This window comes from Dendrobates tinctorius, unplaced genomic scaffold, assembly GCF_039654945.1.
Source record: "Dendrobates tinctorius isolate UK_male_01 unplaced genomic scaffold, ASM3965494v1 ptg000294l, whole genome shotgun sequence".
NCBI classification, from domain to species: Eukaryota; Metazoa; Chordata; class Amphibia; order Anura; family Dendrobatidae; genus Dendrobates; species Dendrobates tinctorius.
The window spans coordinates 440,548-468,046 of NW_027361961.1; the positions used below are offsets into that span (position 1 = coordinate 440,548).

At 45.5% G+C, this 27,499-nt stretch overlaps 2 protein-coding genes across 2 annotated transcripts in view; one reads left to right on the plus strand and one right to left on the minus strand.

The window, feature by feature from the left end:
• LOC141072991 (uncharacterized) overlaps positions 1-27,499 on the plus strand; it is a 481,253-nt gene that overhangs the window by 213,214 nt on the left and 240,540 nt on the right. The gene's annotated exons all lie outside the window — the stretch shown is intronic.
• Positions 1-27,499, minus strand: part of LOC141072989 (uncharacterized) — a 104,063-nt gene that overhangs the window by 5,972 nt on the left and 70,592 nt on the right. The window contains exons 6-8 of the mRNA XM_073560256.1: positions 15,046-15,195; positions 13,387-13,566; positions 13,181-13,304 (exon numbers count right to left, since the gene is read on the minus strand). Coding sequence (XP_073416357.1) covers positions 13,181-13,304; positions 13,387-13,566; positions 15,046-15,195 — 454 coding nt within the window. The remainder of the gene's footprint in view (positions 1-13,180; positions 13,305-13,386; positions 13,567-15,045; positions 15,196-27,499) is intronic.

The following is a 27,499-nucleotide window of genomic DNA, read 5'->3' on the forward strand; positions in this document are numbered from 1 at the left end:
GAGAAAAATCAGAAATTTGGCAAAAATTTTGAAAATTTTGCAATTTTCCAACTTTTCATTTTTATGCCCTTAAATCAAAGAGGACAGTCATATCGCACAAAATAGTTAATAAATAACATTTCCCACATGTCCAATTTACATCAGCACAATATTTGAAACTTAATTTTATTTTGTTAGGAAGTTAAAAGGGTTAAAAGTTGATCAGCGAATTCTCATTTTTACAACAAAATTTGCAAAACCATTTTTCTTAGGGACCACCTCATATTTGACGTAACTTTGGGGGGTCTATATGACAGAAAATACCCAAATGTGACACTATTTTAAAAACTACACCCCTCAAGGTGCTCAAAACCTCATTCAAGAAGTTTATTAACCCTTCAGGTGCTTCACAGGAATTTTTGGAATGTGGAAGGAAAAAATAACATTTACTTTTCGTTCACAAAAATTTTCCTTTAGACCTAATTTTTTTTTACTTTTGCAAGGGTAACAAGAGAAAATGGACAATAAAATTTGTTGTGCAATTTATCCTGAGTATGCCGATACCCCATATGTGGGGGAAGTCTACTGTTTGGGCACATGGCAGGTCTTGGAAGGGAAGGCGCGCCATTTCACTTTTTGAAAGTAAAATTTGCTGGCATAATTAGCCGACTCCATTACATATTTGAATAGCCACTGATGCGCCTAAACAATGGAAACCCCCAACAAGTGGCACCATTTTGGGAACTTATCTAGATGTGTACTGAGCCCCTTGAACCCACAGGTGCTTCACAAAAGTTTATAACGTACAGCAGTGAAAATATAAAAAAAAAATCACATTTTTCCCAGCTCCAAATTTTGCATTTTCATAAGGGTAAAAGGAGAAATTTCTCCTGAGTGCGCAGATACCCAATATGTGGAGGAAAACAACTGTTTGGGTGCACAGTATGGCTTGGAAGGGAAGTAGTGCCATTTGACTTTTTGAATATAAAATTTACTGGAATAATTAGCAGATGTCATGTCGCATTTGGAGAGGCCCTGATGTGCCTAAACAGTGGAAATCCCCCACAAGTGACACCTTTTTGGAAACTAGACCCTTTTGGGAACTTATTTAGATCTGCATTGAACACCATGAATTCCCAGGTGCTTCACAGAAGGTTCAGAAAGTATTCAGACCCCTTTAAATTTTTCACTCTTTGTTTCATTGCAGCCATTTGGTAAATTCAAAAAGGTTAATTTTTTTCTCAATAATGTATACTCTGCACCCCATCTTGACTAAAAGAAACAGTAATGAAGAAATTTTTGCAAATTTGTTAATAAAAGAAAAACTGAAATATCACATGGTCATAAGTTATCAGACCCTTTGCTCAGACACTTATATTTAAATCATATGCTGTCCATTTCCTTGTGATCCTCCTTCAGATGGTTCTACTCCTTCATTAGAGTCCAGCTGTATTTAATTAAACTTAGGACTTCATTTCTAAAGGCACACTCCTGTCTATATAAGACCTTACAGCTCACAGTGCATGTCAGACCAAATGAGAATCATGAGGTCAAAGGAAATGGCCAAGGAGCTCAGAGACAGAATTGTGGAAAATCGCAGATCTGGCCAAGGTTACAAAAGAATTTCTGTAGTACTCAAGGTTCCCAAGAGCACAATGGCCTCCATAATCCTTAAATGGAAGAAGTTTGGGACCACCAGAAGTCTTCCTAGACCTGGCCATCCAGCCAAACTGAGCAATCATGGGAGAAGAGCCTTGGTGAGAGAGGTAAAGAAGAACCCCAAGATCACTGTGGCTGAGCTCCACAGATGCAGTAGGAAGATGGGAGAAAGTTCCATAAAGTCAACTATCACTGCAGTCCTCAACCAGTCAGGCCTTTATGGCAGATTGACCAACGGAAGCCTCTCCTCAGTGCAAGACATTTGAAAGCCCGCATAGAGTTTGCTAAAAAACATGGACTCCCAGACTATGAGAAACAAGATTCTTTGGTCTGAGGAGACAAAGATAGAACTTTTTGGTGACTTCTCCCCTTGAACCCACAGGTGCTTCACAGAAGTTTATAACGTACAGCAGTGAAAATATAAAAAAAAAATCACATTTTTCCCAGATAAATCTTTTTTTAGCTCCAAATTTTGCATTTTCATAAGGGTAAAAGGAGAAATTTCTCCTGAGTGCGCAGATACCCAATATGTGGAGGAAAACAACTGTTTGGGTGCACAGTATGGCTTGGAAGGGAAGTAGTGCCATTTGACTTTTTGAATATAAAATTTACTGGAATAATTAGCAGATGTCATGTCGCATTTGGAGAGGCCCTGATGTGCCTAAACAGTGGAAATCCCCCACAAGTGACACCTTTTTGGAAACTAGACCCTTTTGGGAACTTATTTAGATCTGCATTGAACACCATGAATTCCCAGGTGCTTCACAGAAGGTTCAGAAAGTATTCAGACCCCTTTAAATTTTTCACTCTTTGTTTCATTGCAGCCATTTGGTAATTTCAAAAAGGTTAATTTTTTTCTCAATAATGTATACTCTGCACCCCATCTTGACTAAAAGAAACAGTAATGAAGAAATTTTTGCAAATTTGTTAAAAAAAGAAAAACTGAAATATCACATGGTCATAAGTTATCAGACCCTTTGCTCAGACACTTATATTTAAATCATATGCTGTCCATTTCCTTGTGATCCTCCTTCAGATGGTTCCACTCCTTCATTAGAGTCCAGCTGTATTTAATTAAACTTAGGACTTCATTTCTAAAGGCACACTCCTGTCTATATAAGACCTTACAGCTCACAGTGCATGTCAGACCAAATGAGAATCATGAGGTCAAAGGAAATGGCCAAGGAGCTCAGAGACAGAATTGTGGAAAATCGCAGATCTGGCCAAGGTTACAAAAGAATTTCTGTAGTACTCAAGGTTCCCAAGAGCACAGTGGCCTCCATAATCCTTAAATGGAAGAAGTTTGGGACCACCAGAAGTCTTCCTAGACCTGGCCATCCAGCCAAACTGAGCAATCATGGGAGAAGAGCCTTGGTGAGAGAGGTAAAGAAGAACCCCAAGATCACTGTGGCTGAGCTCCACAGATGCAGTAGGAAGATGGGAGAAAGTTCCATAAAGTCAACTATCACTGCAGTCCTCAACCAGTCAGGCCTTTATGGCAGATTGACCCAACGGAAGCCTCTCCTCAGTGCAAGACATATGAAAGCCCGCATAGAGTTTACTAAAAAACACATGGACTCCCAGACTATGAGAAATAAGATTCTTTGGTCTGAGGAGACAAAGATAGAACTTTTTGGTGATAATTCTAAGCGGTATGTGTGGAGAAAATCAGGCACTGCTCATCACCTGCCCAATACAATCCAAAGAGTGAAACATGGTGGTGGCAGCATCATGCTATGGGGGTGTTGTTCAGCTGCAGGGACAGGAAGACTGATTGCTATTGAAGGAAAAATGAATGCAGCCAAGCACAGAGATATCCTGGATGAAAACCTCTTCCAGAGTGCTCTGGAGCTCAGACTTGGCCAAAGGTTCCCCTTCCAACAAGACAATGACCCTAAGCACACAGCTAAAATAACAAAAGGACTGGCTTCAGAACAACTCTGTGACCATTCTTGACTGGTCCAGCCAGAGCCCTAACCTAAACCCAATTGAGCATCTCTGAAGAGACCTGAAAATGGCTGTCTACCAACATTCATCATCCAACCTGATGGAACTGGAGAGGATCTGCAAGGAAGAATGGCTGTGGATCCCCAAATCCAGGTGCGAAAAACTTGTCGCATCATTCCCAAGACGACTCATGACTTTACTAGCTCAAAAGGGTGCTTCTACTCAATACTGAGAAAAGGGTCAGAATACTTATGACCATGTGATATTTCAGTTTTCTTTTTTAATAAATTTGGAAAAATTTCTACATTTCTGTTTTTTTCAGACAAGATGGGGTGCAGAGTGTACATTAATGAGAAAAAATGAACTATTTTGAATTTACCAAATGGCTGCAATGAACCAAAGTGAAAAAATTAAAGGGGTCTGAATATTTTTTGAACCCACTGTACAGGGCCCCTAAGTGCTAAAAAAACAGAATCCCCCATCAAGAGACGCCATTTTGGAAATTATACCCCTTCGGGAATTTATCTACTGGTGTAGTGACGATTTTGACTCCGTGGGTGTTTTCCAGAAACAAGCAGCAGTGGATGTTGCTGAGTGAAAATTGTAAACTGCTGTTGTAGTAACCAGTACATTATGCCCAACTCATGCTCTGGAAACACGCATCTGTAAATTAGGCGGGCTCTCTCATCACTAAAGAAATGCAAAACATGTGGGCGCTAAATGGGGTTTAAGCACACTGGGGCTCAGAAGGGAGGGAAATTTTATTTGGGAGCATAGAATTTGCTGAATTTCTTTTGGGGGTAGAGGAGCCATTTTGCATTTCCAGTGCCTTTATTCTACCAGTAACGTAGACGCCCCTTATATATTCGTTAACAGATGATGGACCTGAGTGGGGACTTGCTTTTTGTGGATTTAATTGAAGCTTTTATTGGGCACATTTTACATAACAGTTATGATCACAGTTAATTGGACTCCGTCCTACCTCTGTTCAGCGGTGTCCTTTTTTCAGAAGTGCACAAAACTGTGGCTGATGGCACTTTTACGCAAGCCTAATAAGACAGACACCACCGGATCACAGGTCAGACAGCGTCCACAGTCCATCTGCCTAATTATAGGGAATCTTCTGCCATAGGTTCTGTCTGAATCACGTATTTCAGAGATTAACACAGAAACCCTGGTGTAAGCGCTCAGTGCAGCGCACAGGATAAATGTGCACCGAGCCTTACTACGATCTTTAAAAGGCAGAATGAAAAATTCAACAGCAGGTGAAGAATTGGTTTTATTTATTTTTTATACTGTTCCTCGTGCGACATAAATGATTAGGCGATTTTATTCTTCAGGTCGGTACGAGTACATAGATACCAGATTCATATCGGGTTTTTATGTTTGGCAGCTGTCACACACTAAAATACGCTTTTTATTGTGAAAACTAGTTTATGCATCACCGTATTTTGAGAGCTATAATTTTTCCACATTTCGGCTGACAGAGTCATATTATGGCTTGTTTTTTTGCGGGATGAGCTGACGTTTTTATTGGTACCATTTTGGGCACATGACGTTTTTTGATCGCTTTCTATTCCGATTTTTGGGATGCAGAAAGAACAAAAACCAGCGACACAAGAATTACTTTTTTTTAATATTGTTCCGCGTGTGGTAAAATTGATAGGGCAGTTTTATTCTTTGGGTCTGTTTGATTACAGCAATACCCAATTTATATTTTTTTTATGCTTTGGTGCTTTTACACAATAAAAGCTATTTTATAGAAAAAATAATTATTTTTGCATCGCTTTATTCTGAGAGCTGTAACTTTTTTATTTTTCTGCTGAAGGAACTGTATGATAGCATTTTTTTTGTGGGACAAGATGACATTTTCAGCGGTACCATTTCTATTTCCATTAGTCTTTTTGATTGCGTTTTATTGCACTTTTTGTTCAACAGTATGATAAAGCATTGTTTTTTTGCCTTGTTTATTGTTTTTTTACTATGTTCACGGAAGGGGTTAACTAGTGGGACAGTTTTATAGAGCGGGTCGTTACGGATGCGGTGATACCAAATATGTGCACTTTTTTATTAACATAAATGTATTAATTGGAAAAAAATTTTGTTTCTTTTTGCCTTTCTTTATTTGGGAATTTTGCCAAAAATATTTTTACCATTTTTAATATTTTTTTCTTTTCTTTTTTAACTTGTCCCATCCTGGGAAATCACTGTATGGTATCAGATCGCTGATCTGATACTCTGCACTGCAGAGTATCACATCAGCATCTGAAAGGCAGGGAAGGAGGCATGTCAGAACCTGCTCTCAGCAGGCGCTCACAAGTCACTTTCCCTGCAGGACCCCGAAGCCATCTAGTGGCCGGGGGTCTCCATGGAGACAATCAGGACAGCGCGATCGCATAGCATTATCCTGATGGAAGCACGCAGGGAGCCCCTTACTCAGTGCTCATCTATGCCCCTGTCACCAATGATAGCGGCATCAGATGGGTTAAATGCCCGCAATCGGAGTGTCAGCTCTAACACAAAGCTGATACCAGCACCCAATCGCCACGGAACTAAGCGTGAGGCCACACGATTGGTGCGATATACCTGCACTGCTGTTTGCGGGAACGCAGCTCCCACAGAGCAGTACATTTACGGTGCATGTCACGAAATATAAAAAAGAAAATCAAGAGAGCAAAGTTACTGTATCTACGGAGAAACAAATTGCCAACGACATTAACACCTTAACGACCGCCGATACACCTTTTAATGGCGGCAGTTAAGGGTACTTAAACCACAGTGCTGTAAATTCACGGAGCTGTGGAAAAAGTGTATACCACCCACAGACTCGGGATTTTTCCGGGGTCTCGGCTGCCGGGAACATGATTTCTGTGTTGCGATCGCTGTTATTAATCGTTGTAAGACAGCACTTACTGTATGTGTTGGGAGACGTTCGTTTGGTAACAGCATTAAAACACACAAGGACGGTTTCTCACATAAACAGTCTTATTTCGGTTTATTTAACCATCATAAACTGCACCACGCATAGTCCATTACTTCCTAGTATACAGCTTAACTCGCAGTCACTAAACACACCGGACCTCTTTGTCCAGTTCCCGTGGGTGACCGTACGCCGAACAGTTCAATGTCCACAGAACACAACAAGCACCAACAGTTTGTTCCAATAGCAGATACTTGTCTGCCGTTCCTTAACTCCCTTGTCTTGAGTTACCTTACAGGAGCTCCTGCTCCACACACTGACTCCTTGTCAGTCCTGGTTCTCAGGGAAGCTGCCTAACTGGGATCACCGTCCTGGACAATGCCTTACTCACCAGGCCACTTGACAGTTCCAGACCCTCAGACGGACGGTAGCTTCCTCAACACAGTGCCGTCACAGACTCTGCCAGTCCATGGTCTCACCCTGTACTTTTCAGGATGTCCGTCCTCTCCTGAGACCTTCCAACACATAGACCACTCAGGACCTTAGAACAACAACCCATGTGACCAAAACCCTGGTCACATTATGTAGCTGTAACCACCCCAATAGGTGGGCGGCGTATGTGTGGTTAGCCAGTCCTGCCCAGCTCTCCGACTAACCTTGTAAGCCTCCCTTATAAGTAAACAAACACTTGTGGAACTACAAGTCCCAGAGCAACAACATTTCAGGCTTACAGCAAAGAGGACCTCGCTAAGTCTCCGCAAGATAAATATATGCATAGGATGTGGTGTTTCTGCATGTGTTCAATGAACACATGCAAAATCACCTCGCGTACACAAGGGGGCAGCGCTTTGGGCAGAGCTGGTATCCGCTAGGTTCAAAGCGCTGACAATTCGGAACATGAAAACATACCCTCACTCACTTGTTGCATTACACTCAATACTCACTGCTGCACATCCATGGTTGGGGTCACTATAGATATCTGGTGAAAGGTGTTATAGCATAGAAATGTAGCCAGGCCTAGTGTCTTCGATCATCTATCCACCCCTGGTGTGCTGGCCAGCTGCTAAATTATCCCAAACCAGTTCAAACAATCCCTCTCACCTAATCCTCTACTCAGTCCTTTAAAATTAGTAGCATTCTAAGGGGTGCACGCATGTGGGGTCTGGCACGCGTTCCCCTGCAGCAAAATACACCTGAAGCTAAGTATACAGAAGCTGCAGTTAATTCAATGGCAGTTAGTCATGGCAGGAGTCAGGACCCCACACTACGTATCTGTCTCTTTTGGGTATGTCTGCCGAGTAAGCACTTCTTATTATTTGGACCTAGCTTTTCTACTAACCCATCGTACTCCTTCACCATGTTTACATATGCCCTTACAGTGTTTGCTCCACTATTCCTCACTCTCCTTCGCTATCCCCAAATTCCAACACCCTCTAACCAAATATTCATCTCCCCTTCCCTCTTACCTCCCCACCTGACCTCCTCTACTGACCTACTCCTCAACCTTAGATATGTCCTAATAAAACAAGTGAGCCATTCTCATTCTTCTACCTGCTCTCCCTCTCTCTGCTTCTCCTCACTGCTGGTGACATATCTCCCAATCCTGGACCCCACAGCTAATACCTCCCATTAATTCCCCCTCCTACCGCTCCCTATCTAATATGAACTACTGCAATCTCTCCAATGTAAAACCCATGCCCTTGACGCCCACCCCCCTGCTCCTTCTTATCTGGAGCACTCTGGAATGCCCGCTCCATCTGCAATAAGCTTCATGTGATTCATGACATCTTTCTCTCTCGCAATCTTGCCTTCCTCAGCCTCACAGAAACATGGCTAACACCCTCTGACACCACCTTCCCTGCTGCGTTGTGTTACGCGCGGCCTCAACTTCACCCACAATACTCGCCCTGGCAACAGACATGGTGGAGGAGTTGGTCTTCTCCATTCTACTAACTGAACCTTTAACCCAATACCCCCTCTACCTTCCCTTATCCTCCCCTCTTTTGAAGTCCACTCTGTCCGCATCTACTCTTCCTCCAACCTCCAAGTGGCCGTCATGTACCGACCTCCAGGGCCCAACCACTGCCTTTATTGGCCAATTCTCTACCTGGCTTCTTCACTTTCTTTCCACTGACATTCCCACTATCATCATGAGTGACTTCAACATCCCTACTGATACCCTTACGTCAATAGCCTCCAAAATTCTGTCTCTTACCTCATCTTTTGGACTTACTCAGTGGTCCTCCTCAGCCACCCACACAGATGGACATACGCTAGCCCTGATCTTCACCTGTCTCTGCTCTCTAACTTCACAACCTCCCCTCTCCCTCTATCTGACCACCATCTACTTACTTTCTCATCCCTGTCATCCTCACCTGTCACCCATGTCCAGCACCATGCGCACATGCTCTCTGACATTATTCTACCACTGGCATCCTTATCCTCACTCCACGACACAGACAGTGCCACTGCTTTCTACAATGCCACTCTTGCATCAGCTATTGACATGGTTTCCCCTCTCGTTCATGGCAGAGTGCGACGTCTCAATAGACAACCCTGGCACAATATCATTAAAAAGCTCCGGCAAGTGTCCAGGGTTGCAGAGCTACGTTGGAAGAAAACAAATTTGCAAGATGATTTCACTGCATTGAAACAGGCAACACTCGCTTTCAAATCTGCCCTCACCTCTGCTAAACAGGCCTACTTCACAACCCTCGTATCTTCCATATCCTACAACCCCAGTTATTCCAAACTTTTAACTCCCTCCTCCGCCCATCACTGCCCCCTCTAACCTCCCTCAACTCTGCTGACGACTTTGCCACATACTTGAAAAATAAGATCGACCAAACAAGGCAAGTCTTTATTATTCAACCACCACAACCCCTTTGTATGCCAGACCAATGCCGTTCTCCCATAACCTTCCTCTCCAACATCACTGAAGGGGAGCTTAATTGTCTCCTCTCCAAATCACACCTCCCCACTTGTGCACTCGACCTCATCTCATCCCACCTCCTCCCCAACCTCACCTCCACACTTATCCCATCTCGAACTCACCTCTTCAATCTATCACTAACTTCTGGTTCCTTCCCTTCTGCTTTTAAAAATGCCACAATCACTCCTACCCTTAAAAAGCCAACCCTCGACCAAGCCGCTATGCCCAGCTATCACCCACTATCGCTGCTCCCATTCCCTTTGAAACTCCTGGAGCAGCACGTCCATGCTGAACTTTCCTCCCACCTCTCATCTAACTTGCCCTTTGACAACCTACAATTTGGTTTCCGGCCTCATCATTCCACTGAGACTGTCCTGACCAAACTTACTAACGACCTACTCACAGCCAAAGCTAACAGTCAATACTCTATACTCCAGCTTCTAGACCTATCCTCTGATTTCGACACAGTTAACCACTGCCTCCTACTGCAGATCCTCTCCTCCTTTGGCATGAAAGACCTCGCCCTATCCTGGATCTCCTCATACCTTTCCAACCGCATATTCAGCGTCTCCTACTCCTATACTACCTCCTCATCCTTCCCCCCTACTCTTCTCTATCTATACACTTGGCCTGGGACAACTCAAAGTCCCATGGATTCCAGTACCGCCTTTATGCAGATGACACTGAGAACTACCTCTCTGGCCCAGACGTCACCTCTCTGCTCTCCAGAATCCCAGAGTGTCTATCAGCCATATCCTACTTCTCCTTTCGCTTCCTCAAAGTCAATGTGGACAAATCTGAACTCATTATCTTTCCTCCTTCTCACAGATCTTTCTTACCTGATTTATCTATCACAATTAGGCTGGTTTCACATTAGTGTTTTTTTTTGGGCACGGTTGCGCACGATGCGCACCTAGGTTTAACATGGCGTGCGCATGGTCTTGCGTTTGCATGCGTTCGGCTGCGTTATCATGCGCATGCGTTTTTTTCAGGTGTGCGTCTAGATGCGCCAGTCGCAACCTGTTGTATTTTTGGGTCTGTCCAACGGCGTTAAAAAAACGCATGCGTTCGCTTGCGTACGGAATGCATCACAAAACGCATTACAGTCTATGGGAATGCAGGCGTGCGCATGGACATACGTACGCAAGCGTTTTTAGAGTAAACATGGCTAGAAACTGGTTAAAACGCATGCGCATAAAAAACGCAAACGCATGCAAAAACGCATGATGCGTTTTTGCATGCGTTTCTATTGCGCACGATGCGCTGTGCAAAAAAATGCTATTGTGAAATTAGTCTTAATGACATCATGCTGTCCCTCATACCGGAAGTCTGCTGCCTCGCAGTAACCCTTGACTCTGCCCTGTCTTTCAAACTGCACATCCATGCTCTTTCCACCTCCTATCACCTCCAGCTCAATAATATTTCCAGAATCCGTCCTTTCCTCAACCCTCAATATACTAAAATGCTTATGCATGCCCTCATTATCTCCCTCCTCGACTACTGCAACATCTTTTTCTGTGACCTCCCTGCTAACACTCTCTCGCACCTCTTCGTCCATCCTTAACTCTGCTGCCTGACTAATTCATCTCTCTCCTCGCCACTCCTCTGCTTCTCCCCTCTGCAAATCTCTTCACTGGCTCCCATTCCCTCAGCGTATCCAGTTCAAATTACTAATACTAAAGGGGGTTTTACACATAGCGATATCGCTAGCGATAACGCTATAACGTCACCGATTTTGTGACGTTATAGCGATATCGCTAGCGATATCGCTATGTGTGATACTTACCTACGATCGGCTCCCCGCTGTCCATCGCTGCTCGCGCGAGAATGTCCGGCTCCATTTCTCGTCGTCAGCTTCCTGCTGGGGCGACGAGCGACGCGTGGAGGCGGGCGGGAGGACGTCTTCATCGCTGTGTGTGAAAGGTGAGTATCGTGCGCTGCGTCGCTGCACCAGGGTCGGATCGCTGGTCGGATCGCTGGTGCATCGCTAAATGTAAAAGGGCCTTAACCTACAAAGCCATTCACAACCTGTCTCCTCTATATATCTCTGAACTAATCTCCCGATATCTTCCCTCACGTAATCTCCTGTCCTCCAAGACCTCCTTCTCTCCTCCACACTTATTCGCTCTTCACCTAATCAACTCCAAGACTTCTCCCGAATATCCCCCATCTTCTGGAATTCTGTGCGCCAACACATCCAACTATCAACCAAATTCAGATCCTTCAGATGGACCCTGAAAACCCACCACTTCAAGAAAGCTTGCAGCCTGCAATGACCCCACTACCTCCTCACCACTACTGGCGCTACCGCCTCATCAACACCGGAGCTGCTGCAACCCCCAACCTACTGTCTCCTTCCCCACAATCCTGTAGAATGTAAGCCCGAAAGGGCAGGGTCCCCTCACCTCTGTATCAGTCTGTTATTGTTAGTTTCTTTACTGTAAGCGATATCTGTAATTTGTATGTAACCTCTTTTCATGTGCAACACCATGGAATCAATGGTGCTAAATAAATAATAATAACAAAAAGTGTCAGTCTTTGCGGACGACACCAAACTACGCAGGATATTAAAATCTGACCTTGACAGTACAATATTGCAAAACGATTTGGATGAAATGTTTGAATGGGCAAACACTTGGCAAATGAGATTTAATGTAGATATATGTAGATTAATGTACCCAGGACAGAGTAATCCTATTGCTGCATATGCATTAAATGGGACCATACTCAGTACTACAGAACAGGAGAAGGATGGGGTATTCTGGTTACAAGTAAACTGAGCAGCAGCACTCAATGTCAAGCAGTAGCCGTAAAGGCAAACAAGATTTTAGAATGTATAAATAGATAAAACCCGGCGATCCGAACGTATTGTTACCCCTTTATAAATCACTGATGAGGCCACATCTAGAATAAGGATCCAGTTTTGGGCTCCACATTTTAAAAAGGATATTCAGAAGTTAGAATCACTTCAAAGATGGCAACTAGAGAATTACAAGGGATGGAAGGCCTCTCATCTGAGGAGAGGTTGGAAAAGTTGAGCTTGTTGAGCTTTGAAAAAAGATGCCTCAGAGATCTCATTTACATAAATTTATAAATATAAATGTGGTCAGAACAAAGGATGGCACATGACTTATTCCTTCCAAACACCACACTGAGGATTAGGGGGCACTCATTATGGGTGGAAGAAAGGCGATTCCGGCAGCTAAACAGGAAAGGGTTCTTTACAGTAAGAGCAGTCAGACTGTGGAATGCCGACCAAAAGAGGCAGTAATGACCGACACTATAACACTTTTTAAAAAGTTCTGGATGGACATTGTGGGTTATAGTTAAGTTAGTGCCGAAATGTCACTATTATTTAACACATTATTTGGTGGAGAAAAGTTGAACTTGATGGACCTAGGTCTTTTTTCAACCTATTTGACTATGTAACTATTTAACTATGTAAGAGCAGAGAAAGTATTAGCGCCCCCCATTTGAGAGATTGTGCAGTAATCTGAATTCCTTAGGATTGAAAAGATAATGGAATTTATGATGTGGAGTGAATCCATGAAACCAGGGCTCCAGCCATGCCAATGCATGAAGGGAGAGAAGAAAGATTCACCCATAATATATCAGGGCTCTAGGAAGCCATCAGCATCATTACTCTCCGCTTTCTCTTACAGGACCATCACAATTTTATTCCAAGTGATTTTCTAACTTATCAGAACATTCTAAGTACGCTGTAATTTTACTTTGTCTATTACCTGATGATATGAGGGGCTGGGGAACCGCCATCATGACATCCTTGTACAGATCTTTGTGTCCTTCTAAATACTCCCACTCCTCCGTGGAGAAATAGACGGCGACATCCTGACACCTTATAGGAACCTGACACATACAATGATACCGTCATCCCCAGATCCCTTCATAGCGTTACTGTATAATGTCCCAGCATTCCCAGCAGTGTCACCTCTCCAGTCAGCAGCTCAATCATCTTGTAGGTGAGTTCTAGGATCTTCTGGTCATTGATGTCCTCATGTATCAGGGGGTGAGGTGGAGGCCCTGTGATTGGGCTCAGGGGTCTTCCCCATCCCTCAGACACAGGGTCCTGACAGCGCTCACTAGAGGTCTTCTTCACTACTGTGTAATCCTGGTTATGGAGAGACACATTAATAAATCTCACTACAGACATTTCCAGAGTCCTCACCTCTCCAGTTCTGTCCATCTTTTATTCCCATAGATAAGAATGATGTAATGCAGACCTGGGCAAAGTGCGGCCGAGACAGCCGTGGGGCTGGAAACCTGAAGTCCGCGGGCCGCACCGTGTGCGTCCGCTGTCTCTTTACATTGTCTCCCTTGGCGCAGTCAGCATTGGTGGTGGAGGGGCCTCTGGCCACTTCCTCCACCAATCAGCGTGTGAAACAGCTGACACAATGACGTCATCTCATCGCATCAGCTGTGTACCGCTGGAGAGTCAGCACACCGGAGGCAGAGAGAAGACCAGAGCGCCAGGGAATGGGACCGAGGTGAGTATGTGGTGGTCTTTTTTTTCATGTGTATGAACATGGGGATTCTATGGGGGTGACAGACAGCACATGGGGAGGCTATGGGGCAACATACAACACATGAGGATTCTATGGGGGTGACGTGCAGCACATGGGGATTCTATGGGGATGACATACAGTACATTGGGATTCTATTGGGGTGACAGGCAGCACATGGGGATTCTATGGGGGTGACAGGCAGTACAGGGGGATTCTAAGGGGATGACAGAGAGTACATGGGGATTCTATGGGGGTGACATGCAGCACTTGGGGATTCTATGGGGATGACATGCTGCACATGGAGATCCTATGGGGATGACAGACAGCACATTTGGATTCTATGGGGGGGGACATGCAGAACATGGGGAGGCTATGGGGGTGACATGTAGCACATGGGGAGGCTATGGGGGCCTCACGCAATATATGGGAAGGCTGTGTGGGACTCATTCAATATATAGGGAGGCTGTGTGTGGGCTCATGCAGTATATGGGGAGACTGTGTGGGGCCTCATTCAGTATGTGGAGAGACTGTTGGGCTCATGCTGTATATGAGGAAGGCTGTGTGAGGCTCATGCTGTATATGGGAAGGCTGTATTGTATATAGGGAGGCTGTGTGGGGTTCACGCAAAATATAGGGAGGCTGTGTGGGGCTCATGCAGTATATGGGGAGACTGTGGGGCTCATGCAGTATATATAGGTAGGCTGTGTGGGGCTCACGCAGTATATATAGGGAGGCTGTGTTGGGTTCATGCTGTATATGGGAAGGCTGTGTGGGGCTCATGCTGTATATAGGGAGGCTGTGCAAGGCTCATGCTGTTTATGGGGAGGCTGTATGAGGCTGTGAGGGGTTCATACAATATACAGAAGGGGCTGTACTTGGGTTCAAAGATATATAAGGGGGAGTGTCAGAATACTCAATTCTGCTCAATATTAAGTGATACAATTAATATTAATAAATTAATATTGAGTAGAATTAATTTCAAGCTATTGGTTCGGCCCTTCACAACAGTCATGGTCTCTCAGTGGCCCCTCGGGAAAATTAATTGCCCACCCCTGATGTAATGTGACATCATCAGAATCTCTCACCTTTCCAGTAAGCCAGAAGAGGATCTCTAGGGTGAGGTGTAATATCATCTCCACCATCTTGTCTCTGTCCATATCCATCTTTGATTTGTAAATAAGGAAAATTCTCTTATGTAGACGATCTTCAATGAGACGATCTGATATTGTAGAGATCTGAATGAAAAGAAGATAAGCCTATGTAATATCGTAAAAATCCTGTGTAATAATACAAAATGAGAAAACAAATCCTGAAAATCACTTTATCTGATTTGGCAAGATTTATCTTGCAAATTATGGTGGAAAATAAGTATTTGGTCACCTAAAAAAATGAAAGATTTCTGTCTCGCACAGACCTGTATTTTCTTCTTTAAGAGGCTCCTCTGTCCTCCACTCATTACCTGTAGTAATGGCACCTGTTTGAACTTGTTATCAGTATAAAATATACCTGTCCACAACCATACACTCCAAACTCCACTATGGTGAAGACCAAAGAGCTGTCGAAGGACACTAGAAACAAAATTGTAGCCCTGCACCAGGCTGGGAAGACTGAATCTGCAATAGGCAAGCAGCTTGGTGTAATGAAATCAACTGTGGGAGCAATAATAAGAAAATGGAAAACATACAAGTCTACTGATAATCTCCCTTGATCTGGGGCTCCACACAAGATCTCACCATGTGGGGTCAAAATGACCACAAGAACGGTTAGGAAAAATCCAAGAATCACATGGGGGACCTAGTGAATGACCTGCATAGAGCTGGGATCACCGTAACAAAGGCTACCATCAGTAACACACTATGCCGCCAGGGACTCAGATCCTGCAGTGCCAGACGAGTCCCCCTGCTTAAGGCAGTACATGTCCGGGTCCATCTGAAGTTTGTTAGCGAGAATTTGGATTATCCAGAAGAGTATTGGGAGAATGTCATATGGTCTGATGAAACCAAAGTAGAACTGTTTGGTAGAAACAAAACTTGTCATTTTTTGAGGCGACATAATGCTGAGTTGCATCCAAACAACATTATACCTACTGTGAAGCATGGGGGTGGCAACATCATGCTTTAAGGCTGTTTCTCTGCAAAGGGACCAGGACGACTGATCTGTGTACATGAAAGAATGAATGGGGCCATGTATCGTGAGATTTTGAGTGAAAACCTCCTTCCATCAGCAAGGGCATTGAAGATGGAACATGGATTTGTCTTTCAGCATGATCCCAAGCACACCACCAGGGCAACAAAGGAGTGGCTTCGTAAGAAGCATATGAAGGTCCTGGAGTGGCCTAGCCAGTATTCAGATCTCAGCCCCATAGAAAACGTTTGAGGGAGTTGAAAGTCCGTGTTGCCCAGCGACAGGTCCAAAACATCACTGCTCTAGAGATCTGCATGGAGAAATGGGTCAACATACCACCAACAGTGTGTGCCAACCTTGTGAAGACTTACAGAAAACGTTTAACCTCTGTCATTGCCAACACAGGATATATAACAAAATATTGAGATGAACTTTTGTTAATGACTAAATACTTATTTTGCTCCATAATTTGCAAAATAAATCTTGCCAAATCAGACAAGGTGATTTTTAGGATTTGTATTCTCATTTTGTCTCTCATAGTGGTGGTCTACCTATGATGTCAATTACAGGCCTCGCTCATCTTTTTAAGTGGGAGAACTTGCACAATTGGTGGCTAACTAATTTTTTTCCCCACTAAGTGTGTAATATATATCTGCCGTGTATATATATATATAAAGCTGAGTGTATGTGTGTGTGTGTATATGTGTGTGTGTGTGTATGTATATGTCTACCAAGCCTCGCATTATGATGTCATAATGGTTTCCATGGCAACGCTGATGTCATAATGGGTTGCAATGGTGGCGTTATGTCATAACAGTTGCCATGGTGATGATGATGTCATAATTGGAATATGGGCACAGAACTATGGGATGGCGAATATGTATGATGGGTATATGGGCACTGGACTGTGGGATGGAGGACATGTATGAAGGGTATATGGGCACGGGACTATGGGATGGAGGATATGTATGATGGGAATATGGGCACAGGACTGTGGGATGGAGGATATGTATGATGGGTATATGGGCACGGGACTATGGGATGAAGGATATGTATGATGGGTATATGGGCACCGGACTATTGGATGGATGATAATCATTATAATTTGTTATAACTAACCACAGTTAGTTACTATGCCCGGGCAACGCTGGGCTCTTCAGCTAGTATATACAGTATATATATATATACACATATACATACACACACACACTGCTCAAAAAAATAAAGGGAACACTTAAACAACAGAATATAACTCCAAGTAAGTCAAACTTCTGTGAAATCAAACTGTCCACTTAGAAAGCAACACTGATTGACAATCAATTTCACATGCTGTTGTGCAAATGGAATAGACAACAGATGGAAATTATTGGCAGTTATCCAGCCACCCTCAATAAAGGAGAGGTTCTTCAGGTGGGGACCACAGACCACATCTCAGTACCAATGCTTTCTGGCTGATGTTTCGGTCACTTTTGAATGTTGGTTGTGCTTTCACACTCGTGGTAGCATGAGACGGACTCTACAACCCACACAAGTGGCTCAGGTAGTGCAGCTCATCCAGGATGGCATATCAATGCAAGCTGTGGCAAGAAGGTTTGCTGTGTCTGTCCTCTCGCCACTCTTCTTGCTCCCTCTTCGACCGCTTACAATCTGGTTTCCGGCCACACCACTCCACTGAAACTGCCTTAACTAAGGTCACCAATGACCTATTAACCACCAAGGCCAAGCGACACTACTCTGTCCTCCTCCTCCTGGACCTGTCCTCTGCCTTTGACTCAGTGGACCATTTCCTATTACTACAGACCCTCTCATCTCTTGGCATCCCTTGGCCCTATCTTGGATCACGTTTTACCTAACAGACCAGACATTCAGCATCTCCCACTTGCACACCACCTCCTCACAGCGTCCCCTATCTGTCGGAGTCCCGCGAGGTTCAGTCTTAGGGTCCCTGCTCTTCTCCATTTACACCTTTGGCCTGGTAAAGCTCATAGAATCTCACGGCTTTCAGTATGACCTCTATGTAGATGACACACAGATCTACATCTCTAGACCAGATATCACCACCCTACTAACCAGAATCCCTCAATGTCTGTCTGCTATTTCATCCTTCTCCGCTAGATTACTAAAACTTAATATGGACAAAACAGAATTACTTATCTTTCCCCCATCTCACTCGACCCCCCAAAGGACCTATCCATTAAAGTAAACGGCTGCCCGCTCTCCCCAGTCCCACAAGCTCACTGCATCAGGGTTATCCTTGACACTGATTTCTCTTTCAAACCGTATATACAGGCCCTTTTTGCTTCCGGACGACTTGAACTCAAAAATATTTCCGTACATTCCACAACCAAGAATCTGCAAAACTCTAGTCCATGCCCTCATCATCTCCCACTTTGACTACTGTAACCTCCTGCTCTGTGGCCTCCCCTCTAAGACTCTCACACTCTTCCAATCTATCCTGCACACAACCTCCGATCCTCACAAAATCTCCTTCTCTACTCCCCTCTTATCTCCTCTTCCCACAATCTCATACAAGATTTCTCTCATGCATCCCCCCTACTCTGGAACTTTCTACCACAACATATCAGACTCTCGCCTACCATCAAAACCTTCAAAGAGAACCTGAAGACCTACCTCTTCCAACAAGCCTACAACCTGCAGTAACCACTGATCAACGAAGCCACTGCACGACCAGCTCTACCCTCACCTATTGTACCCTCACCCATCCCTTGTAGATTGTGAGCCCTCGCGGGCAGGATCCTTGCTCCTCCTTTATCAGTTGTGACTTGTACCGTTTAAGAATAGTGTACTTGTTTTATTATGTATACTCCCTCACATGTAAAGCGCCATAGAATAAATAGCGCTATAATAAATAATAATAAAAATGTTTTTATATATATTTAAAAGAACAATGTAGGCTGAATCACTCCTCCTCTTCCTCTTTTGTCTACCCTCTCTCTCTCACGCTGGAAAAGGGCTATATAAGAAGGGTCAAATTCATTTTCTACAATTACCTGAAGAAGGATGCAATCAGCTGAAATGCATTGTGTATATAGTTTTTATCAGTTTGAATGAAAACATTTTTTACCTACAAGAAACGTGAAATTTCTGCACCTTGATTTTTCTCGGTGGCAAAGTCTGTGCCATTCCCTGGTCCTCCTGTCTGGCACATACAGCCCGACACAGTATTATGGTAAGAACAGCCTACTACACAAAATGAAGGCCCTCACTTAGTATGGAGGACCTTACAGTGCACCACTGCCCCCCCTCAGTATAATGGTCCCCATTAGCCACCCACTCAGTATAAGACCCCCCCCCACAGCCCTCCACTTATTGTGATACCCTCACAATTCTTGATATTTACAAAAAAAAAGCACACACTACTCACCCATCCCTAATTAATCCTAATATACATATAAAAAAATTATTGACACATTAAATAGGGCCAGATATGTCACAAGGTATATATACAGGAAAGGGTATGATAATCATCAGAGAATGATTAAGTAATACTCATTGACGTGTTCGCCCAACAGCTTCATCAGGGGGCTTGACATATAGATGATAATTCATGATGTTCATCATAGTGTGTCTAATAGCCTGGTGTCCATGTTTAAATAGCCCACTTCATCCAAAACCCTCCCCAGACTAGGAAACCCATTCCTAGAGATGAATTGTCATAGGACATATAGAATGGAGTCTGTCTACAATAATGTACTGTGCCTGCTCTACTTCTCATGCCCTACAGGGCCGATAATGCCCGTCCCCTAGTGTGCATGTCCGGAAGTGACGTGCTTTATACTGAAACGTCAGGTAAACTGATCGCCACCATGCCACTCGTACCCAGGACTGCACATGCCCGTAATGTGTTCCACGCCGAAGCGCATATAGGATCATTGTCTGCAATTGTGCATGCTCGGATATGTGCATTCCAAACCGGAGCGCATCATGGTCTCCTATCTGCGACTGCGCATGTCCAGAAGTATGCGTCTCACGCCAGAGCACAAAATGAATTTGGATTGGATTCCACACATATAGAAAAATCCTGAGATCGGAGTCATGGGAGACTAAAAACAAGTAAAATATCCTGAGGTTTTACAGAATAAAACCTCTGGAAAATGTTTCATCAGTGGAGGAACTCAAGAAAGATTTACATGGTCTCATCTAATTACATATACATCATTCTCCACAAAAAAACCCAATTCTTCCATCTAGTCATGTCCCCCTTGGTGCAGGTTTTTATAGAAGCTATGCACTAAATGGTCCCTAATTGATCGACCCTTTCTGAAAGTTACTGTGGGAGTAGATCCCACCGCACCCCTCAGGTCCGGGTCAGCCACAGTGTTCTCTGTGGATATTAAAGATACAATCACTCTGATTATCGTAAATTCCTATTAATCCTGTTATCCCATCTTTTACTTGGTCTCTTGGTTAGGTATGGAGGAGTGTCTGTCTCTCCTGCAAACGTTCACGCAGAATCCAAAATGTACTGTGGGTATCCTTTTTCCCTGAAACTGGTGTTCGTGTCTATTAGAATCTGTGACATTAGAACAGTTCCTTCTCAGTTGTAAAAATAGGCCCTTATGTATTCCTTTTTTTTTTAAAGGAGGATTATACTGTGTGGGGGGGAAGGCGGTACTGTTTGAACATTATACTGTATGGGGGGATGGCGGTACTGTGGGAACATTATACTGTGTGGGGGGATGGCGGTACTGTGGGAAAATTATACTGTGTGAGGGGATGGCGGTACTGTGGGAACATTATACTGTGTGGGGGGATGACGGTACAGTGGGAACATTATACTGTGTGGGGGGATGGCGGTACTGTGGGAACATTATACTGTGTGGGGGGATGGCGGTACTGTGGGAACATTATACTGTGTGAGGGGATGGCGGTACTGTGGGAACATTATACTGTGTGGGGGGATGACGGTACAGTGGGAACATTATACTGTGTGGGGGGATGGCGGTACTGTGGGAACATTATACTGTGTGGGGGGATGGCGGTACTGTGGGAACATTATACAGTGTGGGGGGATGGCGGTACTGTGGGAACATTATACTGTGTGGGGGGATGACGGTACAGTGGGAACATTATACTGTGTGGGGGGATGGCGGTACTGTGGGAACATTATACTGTGTGGGGGGATGGCGGTACTGTGGGAACATTATACTGTGTGGGGGGATGGCGGTACTGTGGGAACATTATACAGTGTGGGGGGATGGCGGTACTGTGGGAACATTATACGGTGTTCGGGGGGATGGCGGTACGTTGGGAGTATTATACTATGTGGGGGATGGCGGTACTGTGGGAACATTATACTGTGTGTGCAGGGGATGGCGGTACTGTGGGAACATTAAACGGTGTTCGGGGGGATGGCGGTACTGTGGGACCATTATACTGTGTGTGCGGGGGATGGCGGTACTGTGGGAGCATTATACTGTGTGTGAGGGATGGTGGTACGTTGGGAGTATTATACTATGTGGGGGATGGCGGTACTGTGGGAACATTATACTGTGTGTGTGCAGGGGATGGCGGTACTGTGGGAACATTATACGGTGTTCGGGGGGATGGCGGTACTGTGGGAACATTATACAGTGTGGGGGGATGCCGGTACTGTGGGAACATTATACGGTGTTCGGGGGGATGGCGGTACTGTGGGAGCATTATACTGTGTGTGAGGGATGGTGGTACGTTGGGAGTATTATACTATGTGGGGGATGGCGGTACTGTGGGAACATTATACTGTGTGTGCAGGGGATGGCGGTACTGTGGGAACATTATACGGTGTTCGGGGGGATGGCGGTACTGTGGGACCATTATACTGTGTGTGCGGGGAATGGCGGTACTGTGGGAGCATTATACTGTGTGTGAGGGATGGTGGGAGTATTATACTGTGTGGGGGATGGCGGTACTGTGTGAACATTATACTGTGTGCTGGGGAAGTTGGTTCTCTGGGAACATAATACTGTGGTGTGGAGGATGGCTGTACTGTGGGAACATTATACTGTGTGGGGGGATGTCGGTACTGTGGCAACATTATACTGTGTGGGGGGATGGCGGTACTGTGGGAACATTATACTGTGTGGGGGGATGGCGGTACTGTGGCAACATTATACTGTGTGGGGGGATGGCGGTACTGTGGCAACATTATACTGTGTGGGGGGATGGCGGTACTGTGGGAAAATTATACTGTGTGGGGGGATGACGGTACTGTGGGAACATTATACGGTGTTCGGGGGGATGGCGGTACTGTGGGAACATCATACTGTGTGGGGGGGATGACGGTACTGTGGGAACATTATACAGTGTTCGGGGGGATGGCGGTACTGTGGGAGCATTATACTGTGTGTGAGGGATGGTGGTACGTTGGGAGTATTATACTGTGTGGGGGATGGCGGTACTGTGGGAGCATTATACTGTGTGTGAAGGATGGTAGTACGTTGGGAGTATTATACTGTGTGGGGGGATGGCGGTACTGTGGCAACATTATACTGTGTGGGGGGATGGCGGTACTGTGGGAGTATTATACTGTGTGGGGGATGGCGGTACTGTGTGAACATTATACTGTGTGCTGGGGAAAAAAGAGGGGGAGAAGCCAGCGCTGCTTGTGGTCAGAACGTAATACATAAAGTGTGAAAACACACATTGGTTTCTATCTGTATTCAAAAATGAGACATTTAGCAAAAAATTGATCAATTGTTTGAGCTACCCCGCCACGTCAAGGCAGTCTCGTATGGGGAGTCCTACTCTACGTTTTTTATGTTCGCTGTGCCATTGCGGCCTCCTAAATGTATAAAAGCAAGACCTCATTACATGCACACTGTACCTCAAGCATTTCAAAATCGTTCCTATGGCACCAGAGGACAAGCGCAGATAAAGGTTAGCCAGGTCCATGCAGACATTTCAGGTCCAACCTCCACACTGCCCGACCAGCACCACAGATAAAGGACGATCCAGGCCCAGATACAGGTGCGTAATCAAATAAAGCCTAGGGCAGGGCAGGGCCGCTGTTAATGTGAACAGCAGCCTAGATCAATCACTAAGAAAACAGAAAGAATAGCGTACATGACCCAGCGCGCACGGCTACAGTGGTGGTCAGCCACAAAACCAATATCAAGAAAAAAGAGGGGGAGAAGCCAGCGCTGCTTGTGGTCAGAACGTAATACATAAAGTGTGAAAACACACATTGGTTTCTATCTGTATTCAAAAATGAGACATTTAGCAAAAAATTGATCAATTGTTTGAGCTACCCCGCCACGTCAAGGCAGTCTCGTATGGGGAGTCCTACTCTACGTTTTTTATGTTCGCTGTGCCATTGCGGCCTCCTAAATGTATAAAAGCTGGGGAAGTTGGTTCTCTGGGAACATAATACTGTGGTGTGGAGGATGGCTGTACTGTGGGAACATTATACTGTGTGGGGGGATGTCGGTACTGTGGCAACATTATACTGTGTGGGGGAATGGCGGTACTGTGGGAACATTATACTGTGTGGGGGGATGGCGGTACTGTGGCAACATTATACTGTGTGGGGGGATGGCGGTACTGTGGCAACATTATACTGTGTGGGGGGATGGCGGTACTGTGGGAAAATTATACTGTGTGGGGGGATGACGGTACTGTGGGAACATTATACGGTGTTCGGGGGGATGGCGGTACTGTGGGAACATCATACTGTGTGGGGGGGATGACGGTACTGTGGGAACATTATACAGTGTTCGGGGGGATGGCGGTACTGTGGGAGCATTATACTGTGTGTGAGGGATGGTGGTACGTTGGGAGTATTATACTGTGTGGGGGATGGCGGTACTGTGGGAGCATTATACTGTGTGTGAAGGATGGTGGTACGTTGGGAGTATTATACTGTGTGGGGGGATGGCGGTACTGTGGGAACATTATACTGTGTGGAGGGATGGCGGTACTGTGGGAACATTATACTGTGTGGAGGATAGCGGTACTGTGGGAACATTATACTGAATGTGGAGGATGGCGGTACTGTGGGAACATTATACTGTGTGGAGGGATGGCAGTACTGTGGGAACATTATACTGTGTGGAGGATAGCGGTACTGTGGGAACATTATACTGTGTGGGGGAATGGCGGTACTGTGGGAACATTATACTGTGTGGGGGGATGGCTGTACTGTGGGAACATTATACTGTGTGGGGGATGACGGTACTGTGGGAACATTATACTGTGTGGGGGGATGGCTATACTGTGGGAACATTATACTGTGTGGGGGGCATCATACATACTCCATAAGGGGCAAACGGGGGCTTAACACTGTGTTGGATGTATCTATTACAGGAAACAGAACAAAAACGTTATGATTCTTAAAAAATCGCAACAAAAACACCAAGAGTCTCAGTGCTGAAGGGGTTAATGTCAGTGCCGCACTCCACATATATGGCTCCTCTGTGCACAGTGCACACAGGACATGGGGAGGAGTCAGGGGGTCACATGATCAGGGGCCTCAGTGTATGCAGGACTCTGCTGTGCTGGTTGTCATGGTGCTGGATGAGGGGAAGTTTATGTGTGGGGTCAGGAGGGGTTTACAGTGTGGATGTAGCAGAGCCGTGTGTGTACGAGGTGTACTGAGCGGAGCCGTGTGTGCGCTAGGTGTACGGAGCGGAGCCGTGTGTGTACGAGGTGTACGGAGCGGAGCCATGTGTGTATGAGGTGTACGGAGCGGAGCCGTGTGTGTACGAGGTGTACGGAGCGGAGCCGTGTGTGTATGAGGTGTACGGCGCGGAGCCGTGTGTGTACGAGGTGTACGGAGCGGAGTCGCGTGTGTACGAGGTGTACGGAGCGGAGCCCTGTGTGTACGAGGTGTACGGAGCGGAGCCGTGTGTGTATGAGGTGTACGGCGCGGAGCCGTGTGTGTACGAGGTGTACGGAGCGGAGTCGTGTGTGTACGAGGTGTACAGAGCGGAGCCGTGTGTGTATGAGGTGTACGGCGCGGAGCCGTGTGTGTACGAGGTGTACGGAGCGGAGTCGCGTGTGTACGAGGTGTACGGAGCGGAGCCCTGTGTGTACGAGGTGTACGGAGCGGAGCCGTGTGTGTATGAGGTGTACGGCGCGGAGCCGTGTGTGTACGAGGTGTACGGAGCGGAGTCGTGTGTGTACGAGGTGTACAGAGCGGAGCCGTGTGTGTACGAGGTGTACGGAGCGGAGCCGTGTGTGTGTGCGTGCGAGGTGTACGGAGCAGAGCCGCGTGTGTACGAGGTGTACGGAGCGGAGCCCTGTGTGTACGAGGGATATGGAGTGGAGCTGTGTGTGTACGAGGTGTACGGAGCAGAGCCGTGTGTGTACGAGGTGTACGGAGCAGAGCCGTGTGTATACGAGGTGTACGGAGCGGAGCCGTATGTGTACGAGGTGTACGGAGCGGAGTCGCGTGTGTACGAGGTGTACGGAGCGGAGCCCTGTGTGTACGAGGGATATGGAGTGGAGCCGTGTGTGTACGAGGTGTACCGAGCAGAGCCGTGTGTGTACGAGGTGTACGGAGCAGAGCCGTGTGTATACGAGGTGTACGGAGCGGAGCCGTATGTGTACGAGGTGTACGGAGCGGAGCCGTGTGTGTACGAGGTGTACGGAGCGGAGTCGCGTGTGTACGAGGTGTACGGAGCGGAGCCCTGTGTGTACGAGGGATATGGAGTGGAGCCATGTGTGTGCGGAGCAGAGGCGTGTGTATGGAATGGAACCTTGTGTGCGTGGAGGAGTATGTGTACAGAGCCGTACATGTATGGCACAGTGTGTGCAGAGCCATATGTGTATGGAGACGTGTGTGCGGAGCAGCTCTGTACCGGAGCACAGAGTGGAGGGGACACAGTGACGCGCATAGCGTGTGCGCTTACACGTCATGTAGTCCGTGACTCAGAGCGGATCCAGCACACGCGTACATCTGTCATGCAGCTGGGGCTGTACACCCAGAGTCTGTGCACATGGGGATTCACATACAGTCCCAGGTGATGGGCTGCTGGAATATTCTTCATTCTTTAAGCTAAAAGCTAATGTTTAAGGGGGAGGGTTTGTACACTTTTGCCCTTGCAGGGGGCTGATCCTGGGAAGGGAGGAAGAAGCCACATGTTTAGTGAGGGAGTGGGGAGAGTGATGCCTAATGGAGAGGATAGAGGATGACGCCATGTATAGCCTGTGGAGTTTGGAGATAGTTTGCGGGCTGGGCTGGACGCATGTTGATGGATCCGTTTTCTGGATTTCAGGAACTTTCTTAACTAGAACTGTTTCTGCTGGGTACACGGGCTTTGGTTACCTGTCATCTGAAGGAACGTGGACTGTGACTACAGACTATACTGGCGGGAGATACGAATCTGTGGCCCAACCAAAATTTGTGAGACAGTGGTTATCGCCTGGTACGGACAGTGGGACTACCGGCCCGAGTGAGGGGATATTGTGGACTGGGTGCAATGTATTTTGGCCATATACGCAGAGTTGTAAAATCATGGACTTAAGGAATAAAAAATAGTTGCATTGTTTACCTGCCTCAGTGATTATCACAACCTCAGATCTTCACACTGCGTATAATCGCAGTATCACCTATGTAATATATATATATGCAGAAGTATCACCTACATAATGTATATACAGCAGTCACAGCATCACCTACATAGTGTTTATAATATATAGCAGTCACAGTATCACATGTATATAGAATGCTGTGTATAACCAGTATCATCTATATAATATGTATACATTAGTCACTGTAGCACCTGTATAATGTATATAGACTGCTGTGTATAACCAGTATCATCTATATAATATGTATACACATTAGTCACTGTAGCACCTGTATAATGTATATTATTGACTGCTGTGTATAGCCTCAAAAATAGTGGGGCACAATAATATTTAAGGTGGTAATAAACACTCTGTCCCCTATTGAGCCAATTTTCTTGCTCCTTTACAAAATATAGGGATCACTTAACAACTTTGGCCATATGCGTTAGGGGATATTAAAGGGTTTGACTTTCTCCCACTAGCCGGACATATCTGAGGATAGTCGGTTTATGGTTGAAGATGAAATAAATTATGTTGGCCTTTCCCTGTGGTATACTTTCTATACTTTACATTATGCCCTAGTTTGTTGGCTTTAGGAAAAACGCTCTTATGTAGTGCTTCCATGGTATGTGGTCGTCTCTTACACTGGTCTAGCACCTTCTTTTTAAGGGTTGTAATTTGTATTGATCATGAATAAAAATTATTTTTTAAATGATAAACGCAGCAGTGGAGAGTTGGCGCTACCCTGTCTCTGCCGGCTCCAGCGGATCCCCGCGGATGTTTCCAATTTTTAACCCCTCACCCTCCAAGTTACATGGGGTTATTTTTATATAGCAAAATGCTGTACTAGACTTTTCTTGACGCACGGGTGGTAAATTTTAGGCACGCTTCAATTGAGCAAAA